General features: G+C 49.8%; 1 protein-coding gene across 7 annotated transcripts in view; it reads right to left on the reverse strand.

Moving 5' to 3' along the window:
• The window catches only part of COL7A1 (collagen type VII alpha 1 chain), a 129,959-nt gene that overhangs the window by 4,904 nt on the left and 103,007 nt on the right, over nucleotides 1-22,048 (reverse strand). For 3 of the 7 annotated variants that reach the window (XM_078853588.1, XM_073351408.2, XM_073351409.2), the window contains 13 exons: nucleotides 21,348-21,401; nucleotides 21,200-21,262; nucleotides 20,371-20,433; nucleotides 19,209-19,325; nucleotides 17,925-18,002; nucleotides 17,651-17,704; nucleotides 17,267-17,315; nucleotides 16,854-16,886; nucleotides 14,444-14,533; nucleotides 13,363-13,458; nucleotides 11,843-11,959; nucleotides 4,662-4,841; nucleotides 676-4,470 (listed from right to left, as the gene is read on the reverse strand). In XM_078853588.1, coding sequence (XP_078709714.1) covers nucleotides 4,421-4,470; nucleotides 4,662-4,841; nucleotides 11,843-11,959; nucleotides 13,363-13,458; nucleotides 14,444-14,533; nucleotides 16,854-16,886; nucleotides 17,267-17,315; nucleotides 17,651-17,704; nucleotides 17,925-18,002; nucleotides 19,209-19,325; nucleotides 20,371-20,433; nucleotides 21,200-21,262; nucleotides 21,348-21,401 — 1,044 coding nt within the window. In that variant the 3' untranslated portion in view covers nucleotides 676-4,420. Of the gene's footprint in view, nucleotides 1-675; nucleotides 4,471-4,661; nucleotides 4,842-11,842; nucleotides 11,960-13,362; nucleotides 13,459-14,443; nucleotides 14,534-16,853; nucleotides 16,887-17,266; nucleotides 17,316-17,650; nucleotides 17,705-17,924; nucleotides 18,003-19,208; nucleotides 19,326-20,370; nucleotides 20,434-21,199; nucleotides 21,263-21,347; nucleotides 21,402-22,048 lie in introns of those variants that run through there. The other 4 variants (XR_013636029.1, XM_078853589.1, XM_078853590.1 and 1 more) reach the window with 4 other exon arrangements.

A 22,048-nucleotide genomic window follows, 5' to 3' on the forward strand; every position in this document is an offset into this window, starting at 1 on the left:
TTTGTTTTTTTCAAAGAAATAAAAACAGAGCAACAAAGATTTAGATGGACTTTGTAAACAGACTTAAGAACAAAGATTAGGCGTATTTTGGGCCAACAAAACTTCAGTGGTTACTCTTTCAAAAATAATTTCAGCCTTGGTGAAAGGCCTTGAAAGAGAGCAGATCCTCTCCCATTTAGTTAACTTAAAATGGGGATGCTCGCCAGCAAAATGGACAATTAGCATTTGATTCTGGTGCTGTAATGCCCACTCCCTGGCCTGGGCATACTCCATGGAACTCTGAGGGATGACAGGCTATGTCGATCATTTCATTGCAGCTGACTGATGACAAGTGTATACTCCTGAACCCAGACAGATGGGTTTTGCTTCTTTTCAGCCAGTCGCAGTAGCAAGTTTAGGCTTGTGCATCAAATTGGGAACAATCCTCACATACTCTCTGTGGGGCTCTTTAATGGCAGCTGAGAGTCTTGGCACCAACTTGCTCCTCTCTATTAGAGGCCAGAAAGCAAAAGGGCTGGATAAAGTGATGGAGAGAGACACAAACATTTCTAAAGGCCCCAAAATTCCAGTAAGTGAAAAGTGCAGATACAGTGTGACGTAGCGATGAGCAAGAGGTTCTGGGGTGGGTAGGGAGAGGCACAGCATTAACAGACAGACTGGTAAGCCCAACAGAAATGAGGTATCACAAACTTTTATTTGCCAGATTTTGAGTTTTTGCACCATGTCACGAGAGGCACTTGACAGAAAAACAACAACCAAACATGACTTGCATCTAGATTCTGCAGGACCAGTTCAACATCAGGCTCAAGGACAAGCCTTGTACAGTGTGTACCTGAGCAACTGGAGTGACACAATGTAACACGCTCTGGATGGTGCTGCGAGCTGCCTGCTTTGCTTACATCGCAAGCAGATTGAGCAGCTACAAAAGCAACAGAGGGTGGGAGGCTGCGATTGTAGTGACCCTTCTCTGAATCTATCCAGACAAATCTTCCTAAAGTCACTGCCAGGCAGGGTGGTATTTTTGCCTCTTTCACAGCTGTTGAGAGGTGACACGGAAGTGAAACTTACCACTGGATGCTGACAAACACGTCCCCAAAAAAGATGCAGGGAACATGCTGATAAGTTAAGTTTATCTTTAGTAATGATCTACAGCAAGGCCACGCGGGCCCAGATGTAAGGAGGATGGTGGTTCTCCATTTCCAAGGGACCTTTATGGAAAAGCTGTAAGATTGTGCAAGAACGACAATGGAAACATTGCACAGTGCTGGATACCTGTGAAAGCACTGGGCACTGACTCAGGCATCCCACGGGAGTGAGCAATCCATGCAGGCTGGGAGAAGGTCTGTCCTCAACCGAGTCAGATGTTTTAGTGCCCATTACTGTAACAGGGGGCTTCTCACTCACACCCATGCTTTGAAGATCTAAGCCTGACAACTTCAGAGGAAGTTGCTGGAAGCATCACAGCACAATTCCGGCCAGCTGGGCAGGTGACATGACACGTCAGCAACTCTAAGATATTGCCGATTACTTAGGGCTGCGTCAGGAGCCAAGACCTCAGAACTGTACTCTCTTATTAAAAGAATATCACAAATAATGCCCTCACCAAGCCAATTGGTATTAGCATCACTAGGGTATATGGGCCATTACCAGAAAACACAGTAGTAGTAGTCGTCTTTAGAGAGGATCTGAACTGTAATCAAAATGGAGATCTACAGTCAATGCACTGAGATCACAACAGTGCTGCACACACACACATCTTCCCAGGCATAGTTCTTACTTTGTACTGTTCAACAGCAAGTCTCTCCCGCCACACGAAGCCAGGCACTTGAAACACCAGTCACATTTCCCTCAGCTACACCTGTTGCAAGCCACGCCACAGGAACATGACCCGATGACTACAGAAACAATCTTTTAGAGCCACAATGTGGCTCCCTAACTTCTGTCCAGCCAGTGAAATCTCTCTGTGCCTGTGTCTTAGCCCAGGATGTTTCCTCACTAGCGATCATTACAATAACTGCATCAGATTCAAATTACCGCAACTTTAAATGACACCTCCTTTGCATTCAGACACACAGACACATGTTGTATACATATATACACACACACTGCAGCAATATATAGATATCATATATACACCCACCCATTGGCATGGTTTCAGATGTGACGGTTACCCTCATTTCCCTTTTCAGAACAGCTGTGTAAAGATGGGAGGTTTGTATTGGCACTTTACATAACTGAAAGAGAGTGCGAGTATGTCCAACTGTGGGCACAGTGTTTTGGGTGGGGAAAAGGGCAATGGTATAAAACCGGGATTGCAAACAGTCTTTACAAAGCTTTTTAAAATGCCGTATGATGGCAGGAACTTACAAGAGCATAGCACCATCCTCAGTGTTTCCCTGATTATTCTCATAACAAGGTTCAGCACCACTGGGTTAAAGAAAAGCATTGTTAAAATGGGTGTGGATCAATGTGCATCATACAGACAAATCCACACACACACGTAGACTTAAACACGCTCTGGCCTTTGTTTAGGTTTCTCCCAGTGCTGTCACTCTTGCTTGAGAATATTGGTTACTGTTCAGGATTAAGGTGAAACTTTTTCAAATGAAATTTATTTTGGGCGGAGGCGGGGAATGTTTCCTTTAACGGGTCTGTTGCTCTTTCACAGCTGCCTATGCCTCCCCCAGTGGCATAACAAGCACAGACGTTACAGCCTTTACCGCTGTGAAGCCCCCGCCTGGAACCTGAGAGGTTAAGTCAATTAGTAATTAAATAAAAATCATGATTTTCCAAATCCCAAGTCTCTACATGATGTCAAATTTGCAAATGGTCCCGACTAGAGTTTTTCTGGAATCCAAAATTAAATTTTTTCAACATCCTGATTTCTTTTCTTTAATCGGAGGTCTTGGATATTCCCAGGGACCTCTGTAAAATCACCTTTGCCTGGGTACAAAATTGCACTGGCGGTCCAGGCCAGGTGTGAATTGCATTTCCCAGCTGTTTTATACCAACTGAATGTTTGCAGGCATCAAGCAGTACACAGTGCAGGGGAGCAGCGCACGGGAGATGTAGCTAACATCCAGGATTTGGTGGAGGCCAGCAGGAAAGTGCCTTGAACAAGCCCCACCCATCACCCTTAGTTACTATAAAATGGTTTGTTTTGATGATGGCGAATGGAGTGTGCAAACAGTCTGGTCCTACCGGAGCATGGAGGTCTGAGATACCAACCAGGTCCTTTCCTTTGGCAAATGCTGTTCTGGAGCAGAACAGATTTCTTGGGGATCCAGAGGGAAATGCATGGACCAGGAGAGAGAGGCTGATCTCCGCTGCCAAGCCGTAAGCCACATTTTGCTATTTGCCACGTGCTTGTCTGTGAGGGCTTCTGAGCATGGAGCTAAGAGAAGAGTTATGCTGAGAATGGTGGAATTGCCTAGAGAGAAGGTCCCTTCTGGCTCAGGCTCTCGCTGGGGCTCGAGGAGAACTGACACCTGGCCAGTTTCTTCCAAGCCATGAGATCACATCTCTAAGATTCAAGGGCTGCCCAACTGGGTTGTGTTTCCTCCTCTCTGATACAGTCCAATTGCCTGGGATATGCCAGGAGAGGAGGGCAGCCTGTATGTTCTGTTCCTTTGGCAGCCCCAAGGGCGGAATTGCCAACAGCCCAACGAGTCCCCCCAAAAGACAAACAGCAAGAGAAAAGAAAGCACAACGCTACAAACCACGAAGAAGTATTTCCAGTGCCTGGGGGATGGGAGGGGACAGTTTCCAGGCAGAAACCAAGAAGATTTTATCCTTTGGAGAATTGACATCATGCAAACTTTGGCACTGAATCCAGGGGCTTTGTGCCTTTATGCTGCCATTCACAGCTGTGCTCACTGAGTGAGTGGGTCGCCAATTCCACAGGAGCAGTTTGGCTAGGAGACAGTCAAGCTGGCTAGTCCATTTCACAAGCAGTGGCCCACAGGCCTGTGAACCAGAAATAAAGCAAGTGGCAATACGAACAGGTTTGGTCTGGCTAATGCATTCTGTGTGTTCTTAGTCAGCATCAAATAAATTAAAAAGCTCTAATTCAGAACTGTTGGCTTTTTAAAGAGGTTACAGCTATTTTTTTCCATTTGATAAAAATTTCACCTTAATTTAAAAATAATAAAAAAAAGTAAAACCACGAGCAACACAAATACTCATTATGAAATAGCACCAGGTCTCTGCTCCGGCAAGCTGGCATGCGGGGCAATGCTGCAGGGAGCAGAGATGGCAACAAGGAGAGTCTCAGACCAAACACACCATGTGTGGCCAGGACCTGGGGCAGGCCCAGGGTAGGTTCCCCTGTAAGAGTCTTTCACTCAGAGGGCAGGTGGGGTCTTCTCTCCCTTTGGTCAGTTTCCCCCCGGACGGGAAAACCCCACTAAAACAGGGCAGTTTATGCATTCCTCTTTCCATCAGACGTGTTGTCAGCAGCAATTTGGACATCTGCAGAAAAAGAGGAAAGGGTGGTGAAAGCAGACGACTGGGAGTCAGGACCCCTACACCCCAGCATCTAGACACACTGGTGTTACAGCCTGCCCGTTTTCACCGACATTCTGGGCTGAATCAGCACAAAGGGACATTTACTGTCCTAGATTTATTGGCAATGGAGAGGAGCGGCACTGCTGGTCCCCTACCTGAATCTGCCTGGTGCCTGCATTGGAGATCACAGTCCTCCTTGGTGTAGAAACGGTTGAGGTTCCCCCTGCAGCCGCTGTAGATGAAAGGCCGGCACTCTGCCACTTTTTGGTTATAATACCACCTGAGTGTGAATCTGCTGCAGTCTCCCTCGTCCAGGGGCAAGCTGCATGGGTCAGCTGGGAGGGGAAAAAAGTGAACAGAGTTGCTGGTTAGGTTCCCTGGGGCTGAGGGAAAAAAGAGATCAATGCTTAAAAATCTGCTCTGACATCATACCTAGCAAAACATCATCAGAAGACATTAGGATGCCTCTTGCCCTTCAGAACCCAAGGCGAACCCCCAGTAAGGTACCGCTAGAGAGAAATGGAAAGGAGCCAGATGGGATTGGCAGTTTTATATGTGAATGGAAGACACTTAAACATTTTGCATTGGTCAGACCTCTGTGGAAAGGAAAACGGAGGCATACCACCTCACTGATTTAATGGCTGAATGCCAAACTGATTCAACTCTGGAAAGCAATGGTATCTGCACTGTGTTCACACCCGCTGAAAGGGAAGACGTGTTGTCTGTGCTGCAAAACCACAATGTATTTTCTAACAAGCCACGAAAGTCACCCTTGGCTGACTCAAAATCATTACAGAAAGACCACAGCCACCTCCCAGCAGAGCTACAGGGCCACTGGCAAGGTTCAGGAACAAACTTGTACAGAAATACAAAGCATGTTAGACCTGGGAGTAATTAAAGAGTCTGACAGCTTTTGGGTACCACCTGTGGTCTTGGTCCCTAAGAAAGATATCACTGTAAGGTTTTGTGTTGATTACAGATAACTCAGGGTGGGCACAGTACTAGATGCTTATCCTATGTCTAGAATAGGTGATATGCTAGATATCTTAAGCAAAGCTAAAAGATCTCAGCTTTTTTGATTTGGCAGAGATTATTGAAATATTCCCTTAAATGAGGCTGCACAGAAGAACGCCACTTTCATCACTGACAGGGCTCTCTGAGTTCACAATGTTACCATTTGGGATAATTAATGCAGGGGCCACCTTTCAGAGGCTTTCAGCCAAGTGTTAAATGGTTCAGAGGTTTGCAAGGGCCTATGTCAATGACATTGCAGTGTTTGGCAACATTTGTGCTGAACACAAAAAACACTTACAAATGGTGCTGCCAAAGCTCAAAAAGGGAGGTCTACCCATAAAAGCCTCTTAAGTGTCAAATTGGAGCAGCCAGAGTTCCTTATTTGGGACACTGGGTAGGGAGAAGACAAATATCTCCTGAACCCTTGAAAGTTGAAACCACAGTAAATTGGTCTGTACCCAAACCAAAAAACAGGTTCAATCTTTCATAGGTCTGGTAAACTATTACAGAAGGTTTGTGTATCTGCAATCACAGGCCTATGTAAAAAGACAAAGCCTAACAAAGTTGTATGGACAAAGGCAGGTAAGAGAATTTTGATCAGCTAAAGAAAGTCTTGTCTGAAAAAGCCCCTTCTAGCTAGTCCAGATTTTGATAAAATGTTTGAACTGTGCACAGATGCATCAGACCCTGGGTTAAGGCCTATCCTGATGCAGACAGGGTAAACAACAAGAAACACCCCATTGCTTTCTTAAGCAAGAAATTATTCTGTCATAAAGAAAGTATGTTATGCAATTGTGTGAACAGTCAAGCAGTTTAGGCCCTATCTTCTTAACAGGAAGTTCAGAGTTTTAAGGAATCATTATCTGTTGATCTGGTTAAACAAAATTAAGGCTCAAATTCCAAGCTTCTGCACTAGAGATTTATACTACAAGAACTTGATATGAAGATTGTGCATACCAAGGGAGAAGAAAACATGGTGGTAGATGCCCTGTCCGGGAAAGAGGGCCCTGACCTGCTGCCTCCAGGTCAGCCAGTGGCTAACCCTACTGCAGCTTTGTAAGGATGGAGGTCTGATGAAATACACCCCTGTATTCACACCCTATGCACTATTGTAATCATCTTTGTATAAGGTATGCCTTGTAAGGTATCATTTCAAAACTCAATTTGCTGGTCAGTACTGTCCAGATAAAATATGTGTGGAAACACTGTATGTGAAGTTGTAAGTGTTACACTACACCCTATATTTGTCATAGTAATATTATGATGATACGATTATGGCATAATTATGATGCATTTTGTAAAAGATGGGTCATGTAAGGTGTCATTGGAAAAGTTATAATTTGCTGGTTATGATTATCCTATTTGTATGCATGTATCATTTTTGTATCTGAAGTGATGAATACTGACTATGGATCCGAATTTCAAATGGGATTACTCTGGAAGACACCCACAGCCAGCCTTTCAGGTACAACAATGAAGAAACATGACAGTTAATAGGTCATCAGCAAAGACAATGGGCTGTGGAATAGCTTAACCTTCCTGTGGATGTTTCAGCCAACCTGTAAGTAATGGCTGCTATGACTCTGCAAGGGCATGTGACCAGACCACATTTCTCTAGACTCCATTTTGGGTGCCTGTATTTTTCCACAAACTGGGCTGGGAACTGTTTTTGGCACAAAGGGTTCCTGCCATATGGAATAGCTATATAAGGCAGGGAGTGACATCATCTGTTGTTCTTCACTCCCCCACAACTCAATACCTGAGAGAAGCTCCAAAAGAAAAGGACTTGGAGCGGGGGTGGGGATCCCACGCTGCAAAGCAAGTGCAGCTTGTGCCTTGAGAATCTGTAAGACTGCTTGTATCATCAGTCAAGGTGAGAAATTGTTAATTCAAATCCTATTCTTCTAGTATGTTAATCTTAATTTGCTATAATTTATACGCACTTAAAATCTATCTTTTTGTAGTTAATAAACTTGTTTTATATTTTAACCTAAACCAGTGTGCCTTTAAGTGTCTGGGGAAAAACCTCCGCTTAGTTACCACAAGTGTGCATACTCCTCTCCCTACTGAGTGAGAGGCGAACTGAGTAATAAATTCATATTGGTCGGGATTTTGGTCTGGGCAGAACAGCTCCTTCGTTCGAGGCTGGGAGAAATCTTGGCTGTAGCCTTTCTATTGTTGGTTCATGCAATGGCTGGTCAAAGCCTGCATGTAACTGCGGCTGGGTGTGTCCCTGCCTGTGGAAGTGTAAGACCCGGAGTTGTCTAGAGCTTGTCACAGCAGCAGTGTGAGAGGGAGCCCAGGCTGATCAGTCAGAGGGCTCAGTGGTACCCCAGTTCCAGGTGGCACTCTGGGGGGAACCCATCACAATAAGGTTCCCCTGTATCATGTTAAGAGTGCATGTTCAAGACCCACGTAGCAGCAAACTGGTCAAACAGGCCTGCTGGGAACAAATAAGTGTATGTTTGCCTTAATTTGCATTTAAGCAGTAAACAGAGTCATCAAGCAGGAAGGGAAAACAAAGGAAGCTTAAACATATAGGAAAAACAGCAGGGAACATCCTGCCCCACAGATGCCGTCTCCTACTTCTCACCTGGAAAATGTTTTTCAAGAGAGGGACAAACTATAAAAAGAAGGGTCAAACACCCCAGGACACCACCTCTTTCTCTCTCCCTCCGTCTGTCTCTAGCATTGCTCCTAAGATGACCAAAAAAACCAGCTGTTGGACTCTGGGGGTGGGGCATGTTAACATTGCTGGAAGCATGTGGTGAGAAATTTTGCTTGAATCTAATATAGTTTGTTAAGTTAGGCACTAGTAGGCATTTTATCTTTATTTCTCTGGTAACCATTTCTGACTTTTATGACTCAATAGTTGTACTCACTTAAAATCTATCCCTTTGTAGTTTATAATCTTGATTTACTGTTTTATCTAATCCAGTGTGTTTAAATTGAAGTGTCTGGGTAACTCTATTTAAGATAATAAGCCAATATATTATTCCCTTAAAGGAATAACGGACTTAAAATATTTGTACAGTCCAGGAGAGGGTGGGCAGTACAGGACATACATTTATGGGGGGAAATCCAGGACTGAGGGCACGTTGGGGTCACTCCGCAGTAGAAGCAAAGCTGATGAGAGCCAGGGTGTAACTGGCAAGGTGTGGCTTGCATGCAGTTTGTGAGCAGCCCAGGTGGGAGCTACTTCAGCAAGGTATTGTAAGGCACGCAAGGTTGCATGGCAAGGATGACGCAGGCCCTCACTGGTCTGAATCGTTCCCCGATATGTCACAATACCGTCTCACCTAAACCTGAAGGTCAGTACCTGGATCCTATGGTGACTCGCACTACGTCAGCACTTTGGATAGCTTTCTCAGCCCTGAACCCTGATACTAAGATTCGCATCTGCTGGATAAACCACCAGCTCTTGAAAGCCTATGTGATCCATCCCTATGCTTCAAACCTTGTACTGGATTGGTAGCCAAAGCACTGTCAGAGAACCAAATGCAACTGCTGATCACCCTCACCTTTACTGTGGCTCTAAAACAGGGACAGGCAAACTTTTTGGCCCGAGGGCCACATCTGGATATGGATATTGTACAGCGGACCACGAATGCTCACGAAATTGGGGCTTGGGGTCAGAAATGAGGAGTTCAGGATGCAGGTGGGGGCTCTGGGCTGGGGCAGAGGGTTCGGATGCAGGTGGAGGGTGAGGGCTCTGGCTGGGGATGCAGGCTCTGGGGTGCAGGAGGATGGGACAAAGGGGTTTGGAGGGCAGGAGGGGGATCAGGGCTGGGGTGCTGGAGGGGGTCAGGGGTGCAGACTCCGGGCAGCGTTTACCTCAAGCAGCTCCTGGAAGCAGTGGCATATCCCCACTCCGGCTCCTATGTGGCGGTGCGGCCAGGTGCGCACTGCCCCATCCACAGGCGCTGCCCCTGCAGCTCCCATTGGCCGCGGTTGCCAGCCAATGGGAGCTGCGGGGCGGTGCTTGGGGCAGGGACAACATGCGGAGCCCCCTGGCTGCTCCTATGCATAGGAGCCGGAGAGCGCACATGCCGCTGCTTCCGGGAGCCGCGCAGAGCCATGGCACACGTGGAATGGGGCAAGCCATGAACTCCGCTCACCGGCAGGAACTCAAGGGCCAGAATAAAATGTCTGGAGGGCCGGATGTGGCCCCTAGGCAGTAGTTTGCCCACGTCTGCTCTAACAGATGCCACAATGCAGTGCTGTGATCTGGATATTTGAAGCATTGCAGTTTGGGACCTGTAGTCTCTCTCTGGGTGGCTGCTATCTGCTCCATTTCATGCAAATTAAAAGAAACATTGCTTTTAGCAACGTGCCAATATGATCTTTGCTGTACTGTACTAGATGCTTAGTATTTAGGGCATTGCTGTTTCTGGGAGGGGTAAGAATCCTCTATAGAATCCTCATTAACAACATGGCAGGGCACAGAGACTATAAGAGGAGGATCTTTGTTTTCCACCCAAAGATTTCCTTTTTCTTCCTTCCTTCTGCACAGTACAAAGAGTTTTATTCACTCAGCCATGATTGGACACTTAACAGTTGGGAGACCGGCACCATCTCCTCCCTGCAAAAAAAATGCCAGATCTCTACCACACTACTCAGGGGTCACTGTTAGCACAGACCACTAAACTTATTAGTCACTTTACTGGGAGGTGGGAGAAAAAAATCAGATGAACAGTTTCAAAAGAGGGTGGAGGGGGAGAGTGGTGGCTCCCCCTTGTGATAGGAGAGTTATCAGGCAGGTCTGCTTCTTACCTGCCTCAGAGGTCTCTCTCCTCTGCTGGCCGTGCTCAGGAGCTGCCCTGGGGATGATCACTTTTACAAACAGAAGTAAAGTACTTGTTTAGGAAGTCCTTGTTTGCCAGAGGAGAAGCCTCCTAAACCTGACTTCCCATATGTGAAGAAGAAGTGGAAAGGCTAATGGATGGACTGTGGGTTCAGGAAAACCTCTGGGTTTATTTCACAGAGGCAGTGCAAGATAGGAGGATGAGTGGGTCATATTCCAGAGCTGGCTTGCCCACAAGTATCAGGAATGAAAGGCGGAAGATGCTGGCTCCCCTGAACTGTAACAAAGCCCTCTCCCTGGCCACACCATGCACAGGTCACCTGCCCTTTCACCTCAAGATCAGAAGTCACAAAAATGGGGTCCCAACTTGCATGGGGACAAATCGCAACACGTAAGCAGCAGAGTTGCTTGAAAATCCTTCAGAACTTAACTATTGTACATCATTACTATGCTATCTCCTCTCTTGGTGGCAACCTTGTGGTCCTCCTTTTTGCTGGAGCTTTCTGTTGGAATCTACTTTTCATGAGACAGGGAAGTCCTGGAACCCTTGTGAAATACCTTCAGGGACCAAATTTCCACACCCAAATAGCCTTAGAGAATATCAGCAGCTTCAGACCTTAGAGAGAAGTCTTTTTCTCCTGATTATCCAACACCATTCAGTGAGGTCTCCATAAATGGCAGTTTCAGAGTCATCACGCTTCCCATCAGATGTGGCATCTACAGTCCATGCCAAAATTATGGCTAAGTCCTGGGCTCATCTACAAGAATCTAGGCAACTAGCTCTTAAATCATATTTCTAACGTGTCCCAAAGCAGGGCATAAAGGCTTCCTTTCTTCCTCTTTCAGGTTACAAGGACTTCTTTTCTGCCCCATTGATTTGGGAGGTGTCCACCTTGTTGCTGTATTACAAGAGTTGATTTTACTAAATAGCAATTACAATGCACGCGGGTTTTGAATTTTAAATGCAGGATACATAAGCTAAGGTTTCACATAAAATACTACCACCGAGCATATTTAACAGGAGGATCCCGCCTTTTTTTCTGAAGAGGCCACTTCTGTTGTGCCTGAGAAGGAGTTCGGCCTCCATGGCCCAATGAGCCCTTGGCTTCTCCGTCACAAGTGAGATCAAGCTGGAAAATGTTTGCAGCTGTGCTGTGATTTTGTTTTGTGGATGCTTGTCCACTAAGAACTGGACAGAGATCCACCCACTCCTTTCACATAGGCTGCCAAACACCCTTCAGATGGTAACAACTTCCACTGGGCAGGCTGGGCACAGTGACTGAGAGGTGAAAGGCTCCGTATCCTGTTCCCACCTCACATGCCAGCCAGCCTCACTGCAGGAAGCAGTCACGCACATCGACTTTACCGACCCCTAATGACTAGGTTAGAAAGGCAGAGGACCACATAAAACCAAGTCTGCTTCTTTTTCTCTGCTCCCCCCTCCACCCCCACCCCCACCCCGAGAGTGCTGGAGGGTCTCATTTTCCTCAGAGCTGTCGGAAGGTTAAGGAAACTCACCATCACTCAGCATGGTGCTCTCTGTCCCATCAGCTTCCAGGCTCTCTTCATAGTCCTCCATTGCGTAGACATGCTCGTACTCAGGGTCATTTGTGTTCACAACACGCACCTCGTGCCCTGGAAAATAACACCGGCCATATCAGAAGGGCCACAGGACAGGAAAGTGCAGGGTGGGAAGGGCAGGTGGATGAGGTCACTGGGCTAGTTGCCCGAGCCATGTGGGAATTCATCCCTCATCATTCCTAGGATGACGACAATTAGCCTGCAGCTTTGATCCTGGGAGCAGATTCAGTAACAGGCCTGGTCAACATGCCACTGAGTTGCCTGGCTGGTGCACTGGCTTGTTTGCACAAAGGTAGCCGGAGGGAGAGGAGTTGGCTGCACTGCTCAGTAACTAACCGTGCCACAGGGGTCACTTCCCTGAAGGTGCAGCGTCACAGCACAGGGACCGGTGTGGCTACAGCTACACTAGAACATGTTGTGCTCATTTTACTGGGATGGACACTATGCCTGGAAAACAGATACAAAATGTTCTAGAGCAGACAAGGGGTGTGTGGGGGCAGGACACAGGGAAGCGAAGAGGCTGTCACCGAAAATGCTAACAATTAAATAAATGGGGAATGAACACCCTCTCTGGAGACTTATCTCTGCAAATCTCTCTGTGCCCTATCTCAACGGGACAACAGAGAAGCTGGAAAAGGAGCTAGAGGGAGGATTTGTGCCACCTTCACTTACTACTGGATGCAATTCAGGTTTAGATGTTTACCCACCAACCTATGCTGCTTTACCAGCCATGCTGTAGCATCTGGCCAATCAATCCTTCCAGTCATTCTACACACTTGCCTTCACATTCCCATCATTCTTCAGACATTCCCTCTTCCCATTCCTTTCACCCCCTCTACCTATGAGCCCATCCATTCATCTACTCTCCATCCATATTCACTCATCCACGCACCCGTCATCCTGGACATTCACACACCCATTACATTCACATACCCTTCCATAAGCCATGTGACCATCCTGCAGTATCTATCCAAGCCATACACTTACTCCTCTACTCAGTCACTGTTTATCTTTCCATGAACCTACCCATTCATCCTGAGCACCTTGTGCACTCCAGCTGTTTGATAAACAACACTCCCTTCATTCTGCACATCACTCTCACTCGCCTGTCCCTCTGATCAGTTGATCCAAAGGTGGTTGGGGTTTGACATCATAGCAAAGACATCCCTATATGTTCTGTGTCATTGTGAGAATGCAGATGCCCTTCATTAAGTCATAATACAATGGCCCATATCTAGGTGCATCTTAGCATTAAGGTAATAAATAGCCAGAACTCTACTTTTAAATGGCCTGCAGCTGCCTTAGGTTCTCTGAGTTACTGTTACAGAAGGTGGGTATTGCAATCCCTTGGTACCCGCAAGTGAAGGACATTGTAATGGCAGAGCTTCCATGCAGGACTCACAAAGTCAGCACTGGAGAACGATTATGATGACAGGGCACAAAGAGACAAGACTCACCCTCCTCTTCTTCAGCGTGTGACAACTTAAGCACAGGGACTAGATGAGCATTAACAGACAGGAATGGTTGGGTGGATGGATAGTTGGGGAGAAGACCTAAGAGAGGCAAGGACACAGCACAGACATCAAACAGGACATAAGAATGACTGACATGGCTCCCCTCCCCCCGACAAGTCACGGGCTAATGCTCAAGAGCAGCATCAGTACTGTCCACTTCCAAGACTGCTAACAGCCAGACAGACATGGTGCAAAACTAGCATTGCGTTGGAGACCTAAGGGAAGAAATAGGCATTATGGAGAGAAGCACCATAGACGGGCAGGTCTGGACCACCTCTTGCGGCTCGCCATTGGACACTGAACAGCAGCACTTTGTTTGCATCAGCCCTGGCCTGTGGCATAATCTATGTAATTGTATCCTCCTGCCTCTGATGGGACAGGACCTCCTGGGACAGAGGCTAAATAGAAAAATTCACCCTACTGACTTCACTGCAAGGTGATGGCAATATAGATGCTGGAAATACCAGCAGAAAGAGACCTATAGGCAGGATGCATGCACAAAGGGAGATATATTCTCTTCGGATTCCCTTCATCCTAATCCACCCAATCCCCTCAGCAGAACTGGGCTTCCTGGAGCGGGCAGACATGCTCTTGAACACAGCCCTTGGTGAGTTAGAGTTTGAACAATATACAAAAACAACAAGGCAGCTGTCAAACACCAGTGGAGGACAAGACAGGACACAGACGAGCACAGCAAAGGTCTTCCCAGATATGAGGCAGGCTCACTCATGGCTCTGGATGAGGCATGTGGTCACAGATTCTACACACAAATAGGAAGGTACTACAGGAATGCTGAGAAGCCTATGAACACTGTGCCCTGTACGAATGATGCCTCCAATACTAAACTCAGCCTTTCCCCAGCTTGGTACAGCCTGCTGGGTCTGGCTGGAAACAGTGTGGAATTATCTACTAGAAGATAATCTCTCTCACTCTCTCTTGCCATTCAAGGATGGAGTCTGCTTGGCTCTGCTCTGGACCGGTTTGGCATGGGTGGTTTAGAAAGATGCTCTGCTTTCTCAATCACCTGTTCTGCCGTGATCCTGATTTCCTCTGGTATTTCTTCTTCCTCTCCTGGAAGATTTATGTCTGTTCCTTGCATGTGTCCCCCATCCTCCTTTGAGAACAATCAGGCAAATAATTCATTTCATGTTTGCCCAAACATTACCTACCTCTGCGTCATAGCTCCTCCTTGCCAGGCTTACACTGCTGGCTGCCCTGCTGGCCTCCTCTTCCCTACAATCTTCAGCTGTTTTTTTACCATTTCTGGGAACCTGCTATGAAACCCTCCTTCCTCCTTCCCCTTCGCTTTCCTCACCAGCCCTCTCTTCCCTTCTCTTCCCTTCCCTTCCCCCACTCACCTCTCTCTTCCTCCCCTGATCCACACCAGGCTCAGCCCTTGTGCAGGAACAGATCTTACCCCGGATGAGTCTGTCAATGTCCTTGTCCCATCTTATTCTCCTTACTCTAGTGCAGGGGTCGGCAACCTTTCAGAAGTGATGTGCCGAGTCTTCATTTATTCACTTTCATTTAAGGTTTCACGTGCCGGTAATACATTTTAACGTTTTTTAGAAAGTCTCTCTCTGTAAGTCTATATATTATATAACTAAACTATTGTCGTATTGTAAAGTAAACAAGGTTTTCAAAATGTTTAAGAAGCTTCATTTAAAATTAAATTAAAATGTTGACCTTATGCTGCCGGCCAGCTCAGCCTGCTGATGGTCTGGGGTTCTGTTCACCTAGGCCAGCAGCGGGCTCAGGGGGGCTGGTGGCCGGGACCCCAGCTGGCAAGGGGCCGGCAGCCAGAACCCTAGACCGGCAGTGGGCTGAGTGTCTCAGCCCGCTGCCACTCAGGGGTTCCATCCGCTGGCTCCTGCCAGCCGGGATCCCAGCTGCAGGACCTGCTCAGCCTGCTGCCGGTCTGGGGTCCCGGCCCTGCCCACATACAGTGGGTACCTACCTTCTCTCTGGTTCTGGCCATTCTCTTCCTCTCTCTCTGCACTGAGCTGAGGGTGGGAGTGAAGGAGCAGGCTGGGGGTTGGGGTGTAGGGTCTGGCCAGGTGCTAGAATGAGGAAGGGGGCTCAGGGTTGGGGCAGGAGGTTTGGGTGTGGAGCACTTACCTGGACAGCTCCCATTTGGTGCGAGGGATGCAGGTGGGAATGTGGGGGGTGGGGAAGGTGCAGGAGCTCCCATTTGGTGCTCAGGGTGGGAATGTGGGGGTGCAAGAGTCAGGATGTGGGGGGGTGCATTGGGTGTGGGGGGCCTGGGTATGGGGGGTACAAGAATCAGGGCATGGGGTGTGGGGGGCTTGGGTATGTGTGGGGGTGCCAGAGTTAGGGCTGGGGTTGTGGGGGGTGGATGAAGGAGTCAAGCAGAGGGCTGGGAGAGAGGGGCAGGAAGCCAGCACACTGCGGAAAGAGACAGGGGAGCCGGCAGGACCAAGCTTCTGCCCCCTGCCCCCGTGGGATGGGGTGGGGAGCAGAGAAGAGCGGGCCAGGCAGGGCCAGGCCGAATTGGATTTTTAATGGCACGTGTGCCATACGTTGCCGACCCCTGCTCTAGTGTATTTGCTATAGTGATTCCTCAGTCCTGGCTTGCACAATAATTGTTCTTTTACAGGCTTGTTACCATGTATTTGGTGCCTTGGTATCACAAGTATTGGCTTCTCCAGGCACGACTACCCATAAGTTACTCTGCCCACTGGCAGTCTGTTCAAAGTGAGTCGGGGAGAGCCGCATTAGACCCTGGGTCCAGAGAAGGGATGGCTGCTGTGACTCTCTGTTTGCTAATCTTGGCGTAGCATGTCAGATGCTGTCTCAGGTTGGTTGGGGACGCCCAGTGCAGCACTCTCCTTTTGCCATCAGATGCTTGGCCACGCATTCCTGTCCGGCCTCTGAAGCTCGGCTTTGAAACTGCCCTATTGGCAGTTCTAGGCTTGGAGTCTACTGAGTCCTCCTTGCCTATAGAGATTCGCTCCCTGGTGCTACCCCCTCAGAATCCCCACCGCACTCACTGACACCCTGAGTGCTGCCAGACGTGAGACCTTGCTGAGGAATGTTTCAAACTGCAGCATGTCACTCATCACCTCTTCTGCCCTTGCTACCCCAGTTTCCATTATCTCCTGCTCCTGGCCTAGTCAGTCACCCTCAAGGACAGCTCCCCTACCAACCCAGCCACTCTCGCCAAATCTCCTAGGGCTCAATGCCAAACCAGCATCTCCACAGGGCTGCCTCTTCTGTTGGCAATCTGCCAACGTGGCTGGTGCTACAGGGCTGAGCTAGCTGCATGTGACCTTCCAGGACGGGCCATGGCCCGTTCGTGAAACCTGCTACATATCTGGGAGAATGGACCTGCTCGTCAATGACAGGGCTGCTGCTCAGCACTGCAAACTGTGCATCCTTTAATCCCAAAGGGGTTACAAGAAATCAGTGCTCACGTGGTTCAGAAGAGGAGAACTGCCCGCCGCAAGCTGTGTGGAGAGAAAGAGAGAAAAGAGGAGGTTAATCCATGGGGAAAGCCTTCTCTAGCATCCTGGCACTTGGCACAGACCTGCCCCACCACCAGGTATCAGGAAAGGGACATACTAGATTGATAGGCCCCTAACACTTGCACGGGGCTTGCACATTGTACTCTGAACACCTCCAGATGTGGGAGTCATGGTACATGCAACTTAACCAAAAGAAGGAGAGAGGAAGGAACAAAGGGACAGAGGGCAGAGTAGGAGACAGTGAAGGAGACAATTTTGTTTACCAGTTTCTGCCCAAGGAGCCCTGGTAGTGATAAGAGATCAGAGCCGGGGTGCTGCTGAGAAGTCAGTCAGCCCCAAGTGGAAGGTGAAGCCTCACTTACCGCAGTGCTGACTCATTTCCTGCCTGACAAATGCACGGATCTCTTGTTCCTGCAGAGAAAACCAAGGGAATGAAGAGAGGGAAGAGATGCCTTCCGGCCCCCCCCAGCCCATCATGAGCCTGTCTCAGCTGCTTTGGGGATCACAGGGAAAAGAGCAGTCTCCCCCCACTCCAACAATCCAACATTTGAGCCAGACCTGGAGGGAAACCGTAAAGGGGAAAAAGGCCTCAAGCCTGCCATGCAGGAAGGCAGAACTCAAGGGCCAGTCCCAGCCCCTGGGAGAGGGAAGTATCCCACTTCTCTGACTGACTGCACAGTAGCACGGATGTGTTGTCATTGTGGGTCAGGGCTTTGCTCCAAGACCTCAGGGAGCTCTCTTCTCACCGTCATGCCAGGGTCCCCCTTCTCTCCTCTCGAGCCTTCGAGTCCTGGATTCCCCTGAAAACAAGCCAAATGGGAAATCAAGAGGCGTGCTACATGGTCAGCAACTCCCTGAGCCAGGAGACACCCACCCTCTGCAGAACCCTGTCAACCCCCTAGGAAGCTCTCCTCTTCACCTGACGGGGGCGGGGTTCAAGGTACAGCGAATACATCCAGGCAGAGCCAAGCATTCAGCCAGGCAATGCACATCCAATGGGTCAGAAACATGCTTACACACCTGATCTCCTCTCTCTCCTGGAATCCCAGGGACACCTCGGGTCCCTACAGTCGACTCCCCTGGGGGGCCTCTTTCACCCTGCAGCAGGAAAATACACACTGAGACACTGGCCGGCAAGGGGAGTTCTAGGATTGGGCCATCCAGAGAAGGGCAGTAACTACCATCCCCCACACGCCCCAGAGCTCCCTCTTGCAGGGAATGGGGCTGTTCCCTAGACGCGGCTCTAAACGAGCTGGTACACATGACAGTCTCACTTATTTCGAGAGAGATTTCTCAGCCGCTTCCAAAACATTAGACTCTTCTGCTTTCATCTCCCTATCCCCAGTGAGAAGCCCTCAAAGGCTGGTCCCCGTGCCCTTGTAGGTGAGAACTGTCCCCTAGGGGAGCAATCCAGCCTGATCAAAGATGCAGCTCTGGGGAGAGACATCACGCATGGTGACCTCGGGCTGGGTTCAGGGCAGCCCTGAAGCTGATCTTGTGGGTGAATGGGAGGTCATGAAATAGCAGTGCTCCAGAATACAGCCAGAATGAACACACTGCACCCCCACGGGGCACTTCCATCTCAGGGTCGGAGGCATGCTGCTAGCATTCATTAATGAACCCCACCGGCCCTGGGAGGCAAGGAAATCATCCCAGAGATACAGAGAGAGGTTACGAGACTGACCTGAGTCAACGCGTGAGCCAGTGACAGAGCTGGGAATAGACCTCAGGAGTCTGACTCCCAGCTCCCTGCTCTAACCAGTGAGTAACACTGCCGTCTAACCAGTGAGTAACACTGCCTGTCACTCTAACAGCCTCTGCACATCACTCGCGCGGCACCGTTCATCAATTCAGAAGGTGGATGGAGCTGATCCTGCTTGAACAGAGTCTAACTACCACCTCCTTGCTGCCTGCTAACTGCAGGCAGATCCGGGACCTGCTCACTGCCCTGGGATGGGGATATGACCAGGCAGAACTGAAACAGACGGGAGGGGAAGGGGAACTGCTTCCTCCATCCTGTGCCTGCCAAGGGACCCCTGCAAGCTCACTCTCGCCCTTCATGTGGTCTCTTGTTCCTGAATACTGCACGGAAAAGGGGTGGTTGCTCCCTCTCAGACACTGGTGCCTTTGCTGCCAGGGCTGGGAGTGCACTGGGGTTTGTCATCCAGTTTTGGTTTCCTTGTGGAGTTCCGGGGACAGGAGCTCGCCACCTGCTGGCCATTCAAGGGCAACACTGTCCTGGTCTGGAGGGGTGGGTAGAAGCTGTAGGGAAATGGCCATGCAGAGTGGGGAAGAGGTTCTTACCTTCTGCCCTTGAATCCCCTCAGGGCCCTTAGGGCCAACGCTACCTGGTGGGCCGGGTGGGCCAGGTGCTCCATCATTGCCCCTAGGGCCTGGGGAGCCAATAATGCCTCGAGCACCCTGAGAAAAGAGGCAGGGGTTAGGAAGGGCATGACCCACACTGGGCAGTACAAACTGGGAGTGTGACAGACTGGCACCTTGGCCCACACCGAGTCAATCTCCCGCAGCACTGACCTGCTCTATACCCTTTGAGATAGGCGTCGTCTATTGACAGAGAAGTGTGGCCAACACTCACAACGTCATCACAAGACCCAGCATATCTGAGGGTTTTCTTAGAACCCCAGCTCCTGACATTCTGTGATTACGTGAGAATTTCAACTTGCTTTTTAAAAAGAGTGAGGGCCTCGCCCTCCTGGTTGCAGAGAGAAGCTGAAGAAGGTGTCCTGAGTGCGTCCTTAAGGCCCCCCAAACCAGAAGGTAAAGAACCCAACATTTAGTCATTTAAAAAAAAGCCAGTTTTTCAGCCAATCTTGGAATTTTTTTACGGCTTGACGCCTGATTTTTGAACCCTTGGGGATGGCCATACAGCATAGATGCTCTACCCCCACCCCCATCACCCCCGCCCCCCAAGCTGCAGGACAGCCATGGATCTGTGGGGAGGCACCAGACGGTGCCAGTTGTCAGTGGGAGAATTGCAGCTATTCTCCATCAGGCCTGTGACTGCTCTCACCAGCTGGGAGTTCTAACAGTGAACTGACCTTGCTCCACTCCCACTTTTGCTACAGCCTGAAGCACCGGTTCTGCCATGCCAGAATCCTCTGGAAGGGAGGATGTTGAGGAGTTTCAAGTCAGTGCTGAGACCCGTGTCTTGGTTAGAGAATCACGGTTCCCCAGCTGGCCAGGCATATCCTTACACCCTACTGGACACGTCAGTGTCCAGCTCTAGTTAACAGGCAACGAGCTACTGATGGTCAGCGTCTGAAAACTGTCCAGCAATTAGCAAGTCGGGGCACCAGAGCTTTGCCATCATGCTGGGGTTTGCCGCAGCAGCAGAGGGCTCCTGTGGGGAAGTTTCCAAACTCCTAAGCATTTAGGTATAAGCCCTGATCCCACCAACACAAGCTTCAAGGGCACTGAGTTTGGCCCTTAGTAAAGCACAACTCACCCGGTCTCCTTTCTCTCCCTGGTCTCCTTTGGCTCCCTGCTGACCATCAAATCCCCTGTCACCCTGGGAAGGCAAAGAACAAGGTGTTTTTTCTAGCGAGATTTGGGGTAGGGACACTGGCGGATTACAGTTTTGTGGGGCCAGAGCAGGGCACCATTTCTGGGACACTGCCCTGGGGAGCAGGGTCGGGGCCCAGGGGCTTGCCCCACTCTGCCAGCCTGATGCTCCAGCCGGGGAGTGGGGTCAGGGCTCAGGGGCTTACCCCGCTCCACCTGCCTGGCGCCCCAGCTAGGGAGTGCTGTCAAGGCACGGAGGCTTGCCCCACTCCGCAGGAGCGCTGGATGGGCGAAGCGGGTTGGGGCACAGGGTTGCTCATTTTCCAGGGCCCCCCAGTTGGCTGGGGTCCCTGGGATCAGGCCCCATGGGCCCAGTGGCTAACCCACAACTGGGTAGAGGTGCCATTGTCAGGTGATCTTGGGCCCCAAATGTCAGGTTTGTACAGAGTCTAACAGCAGTTAGGTTAGAAACATTATGTCCCAGCATCTAATTACTTCCCAATGCTCACTGAGTGCACTGGAAAGGGCTGCAGGGTCATCTTAATGCAGAGCCTCTGGCCGCTTTGGAGCCTCTATTAGCAGCACTGGAGAAATCCCACTGTCTGCACATAACATGGGCACGTGCTGTGGCGTGCTATTAATCAACAGTCAGTGAGGCAGCTCTGGCCAAGGAAGGCCATGATCTGAAGAGAGTGATCAGCAAGCCCCACAGCAGCCCCTCATCCACAGGCCTCACTCCACCACCCCAAACATTATTGCTCTTTAATCCCTACCTTGGGTCCCATGAGACCTTCTTTCCCGGGGATTCCTGGGGTTCCAGGCATGCCCAGCTCTCCCTAGGAAAACAAACCAGATGTTCATTCTGGCCAGTCCAGATGTGCTCGCATCACATTGCCCTTGGAGCCAGCTGGGTGCACTTACCAGCTCGCCCTTCCTTCCTGGAAGTCCCATTCGGCCTGGAATCCCTGGATCCCCCTAGAGCAGACAGAAGGAGACACAGGTCAGTGGGAGACAGCAGTGTAATGGAGAACCAGACTGGACAGTGCCCTAGCCCCTCCATACTGGGCTCATGTCTAGAGCACAGACTGCTTTACTGAGGGAGTTATATCTAGCCCGTGGCTTCCTGGCCCTCCTCTACTCCAAAGGAAGCCAGTCCACTGAGCAGTGCTCTGGGCGATGCCACACAGCTCCGCCCGCCCATGGACTCGCCCCTCCTGGGGTTCAGTTCCGGTTGGGGGTTGCTGCACCGTACAACCCCAGGGCTCCAAAGGGGTGGGGTTGAGGGTCCCCCCGCCTTCCTCAATCTCCTCAGTAGCCTCCACAGCATCCCGGGGGCCCTCCAGTGCTGCAGGGCAGGGCTGATACTTGGGGCTTCTCAAAGACCCCTCCCTCGTCGGCTACACAGACCCCCGCTGGTGGCTCAGAGGGCCAGTGCTGGTCTAACAGAGCTCAGTTCCATAGCACCCCAGCCCCTCAGCCAAGTGACACGACCAGGCTGCCCTGGGGCTGAGACTGGGCCCAGAATTAGCTCCACTGGGTTCTACCAGATGGGGATTGAACTGTCACCACTTCCCATAAGCCTCTTGGCCCCCAGGGCAGCCTTTATTCCCTTGGAAGCCCTT

This window comes from Lepidochelys kempii, chromosome 7 (assembly GCF_965140285.1).
Source record: "Lepidochelys kempii isolate rLepKem1 chromosome 7, rLepKem1.hap1, whole genome shotgun sequence".
Taxonomy (NCBI): Eukaryota; Metazoa; Chordata; order Testudines; family Cheloniidae; genus Lepidochelys; species Lepidochelys kempii.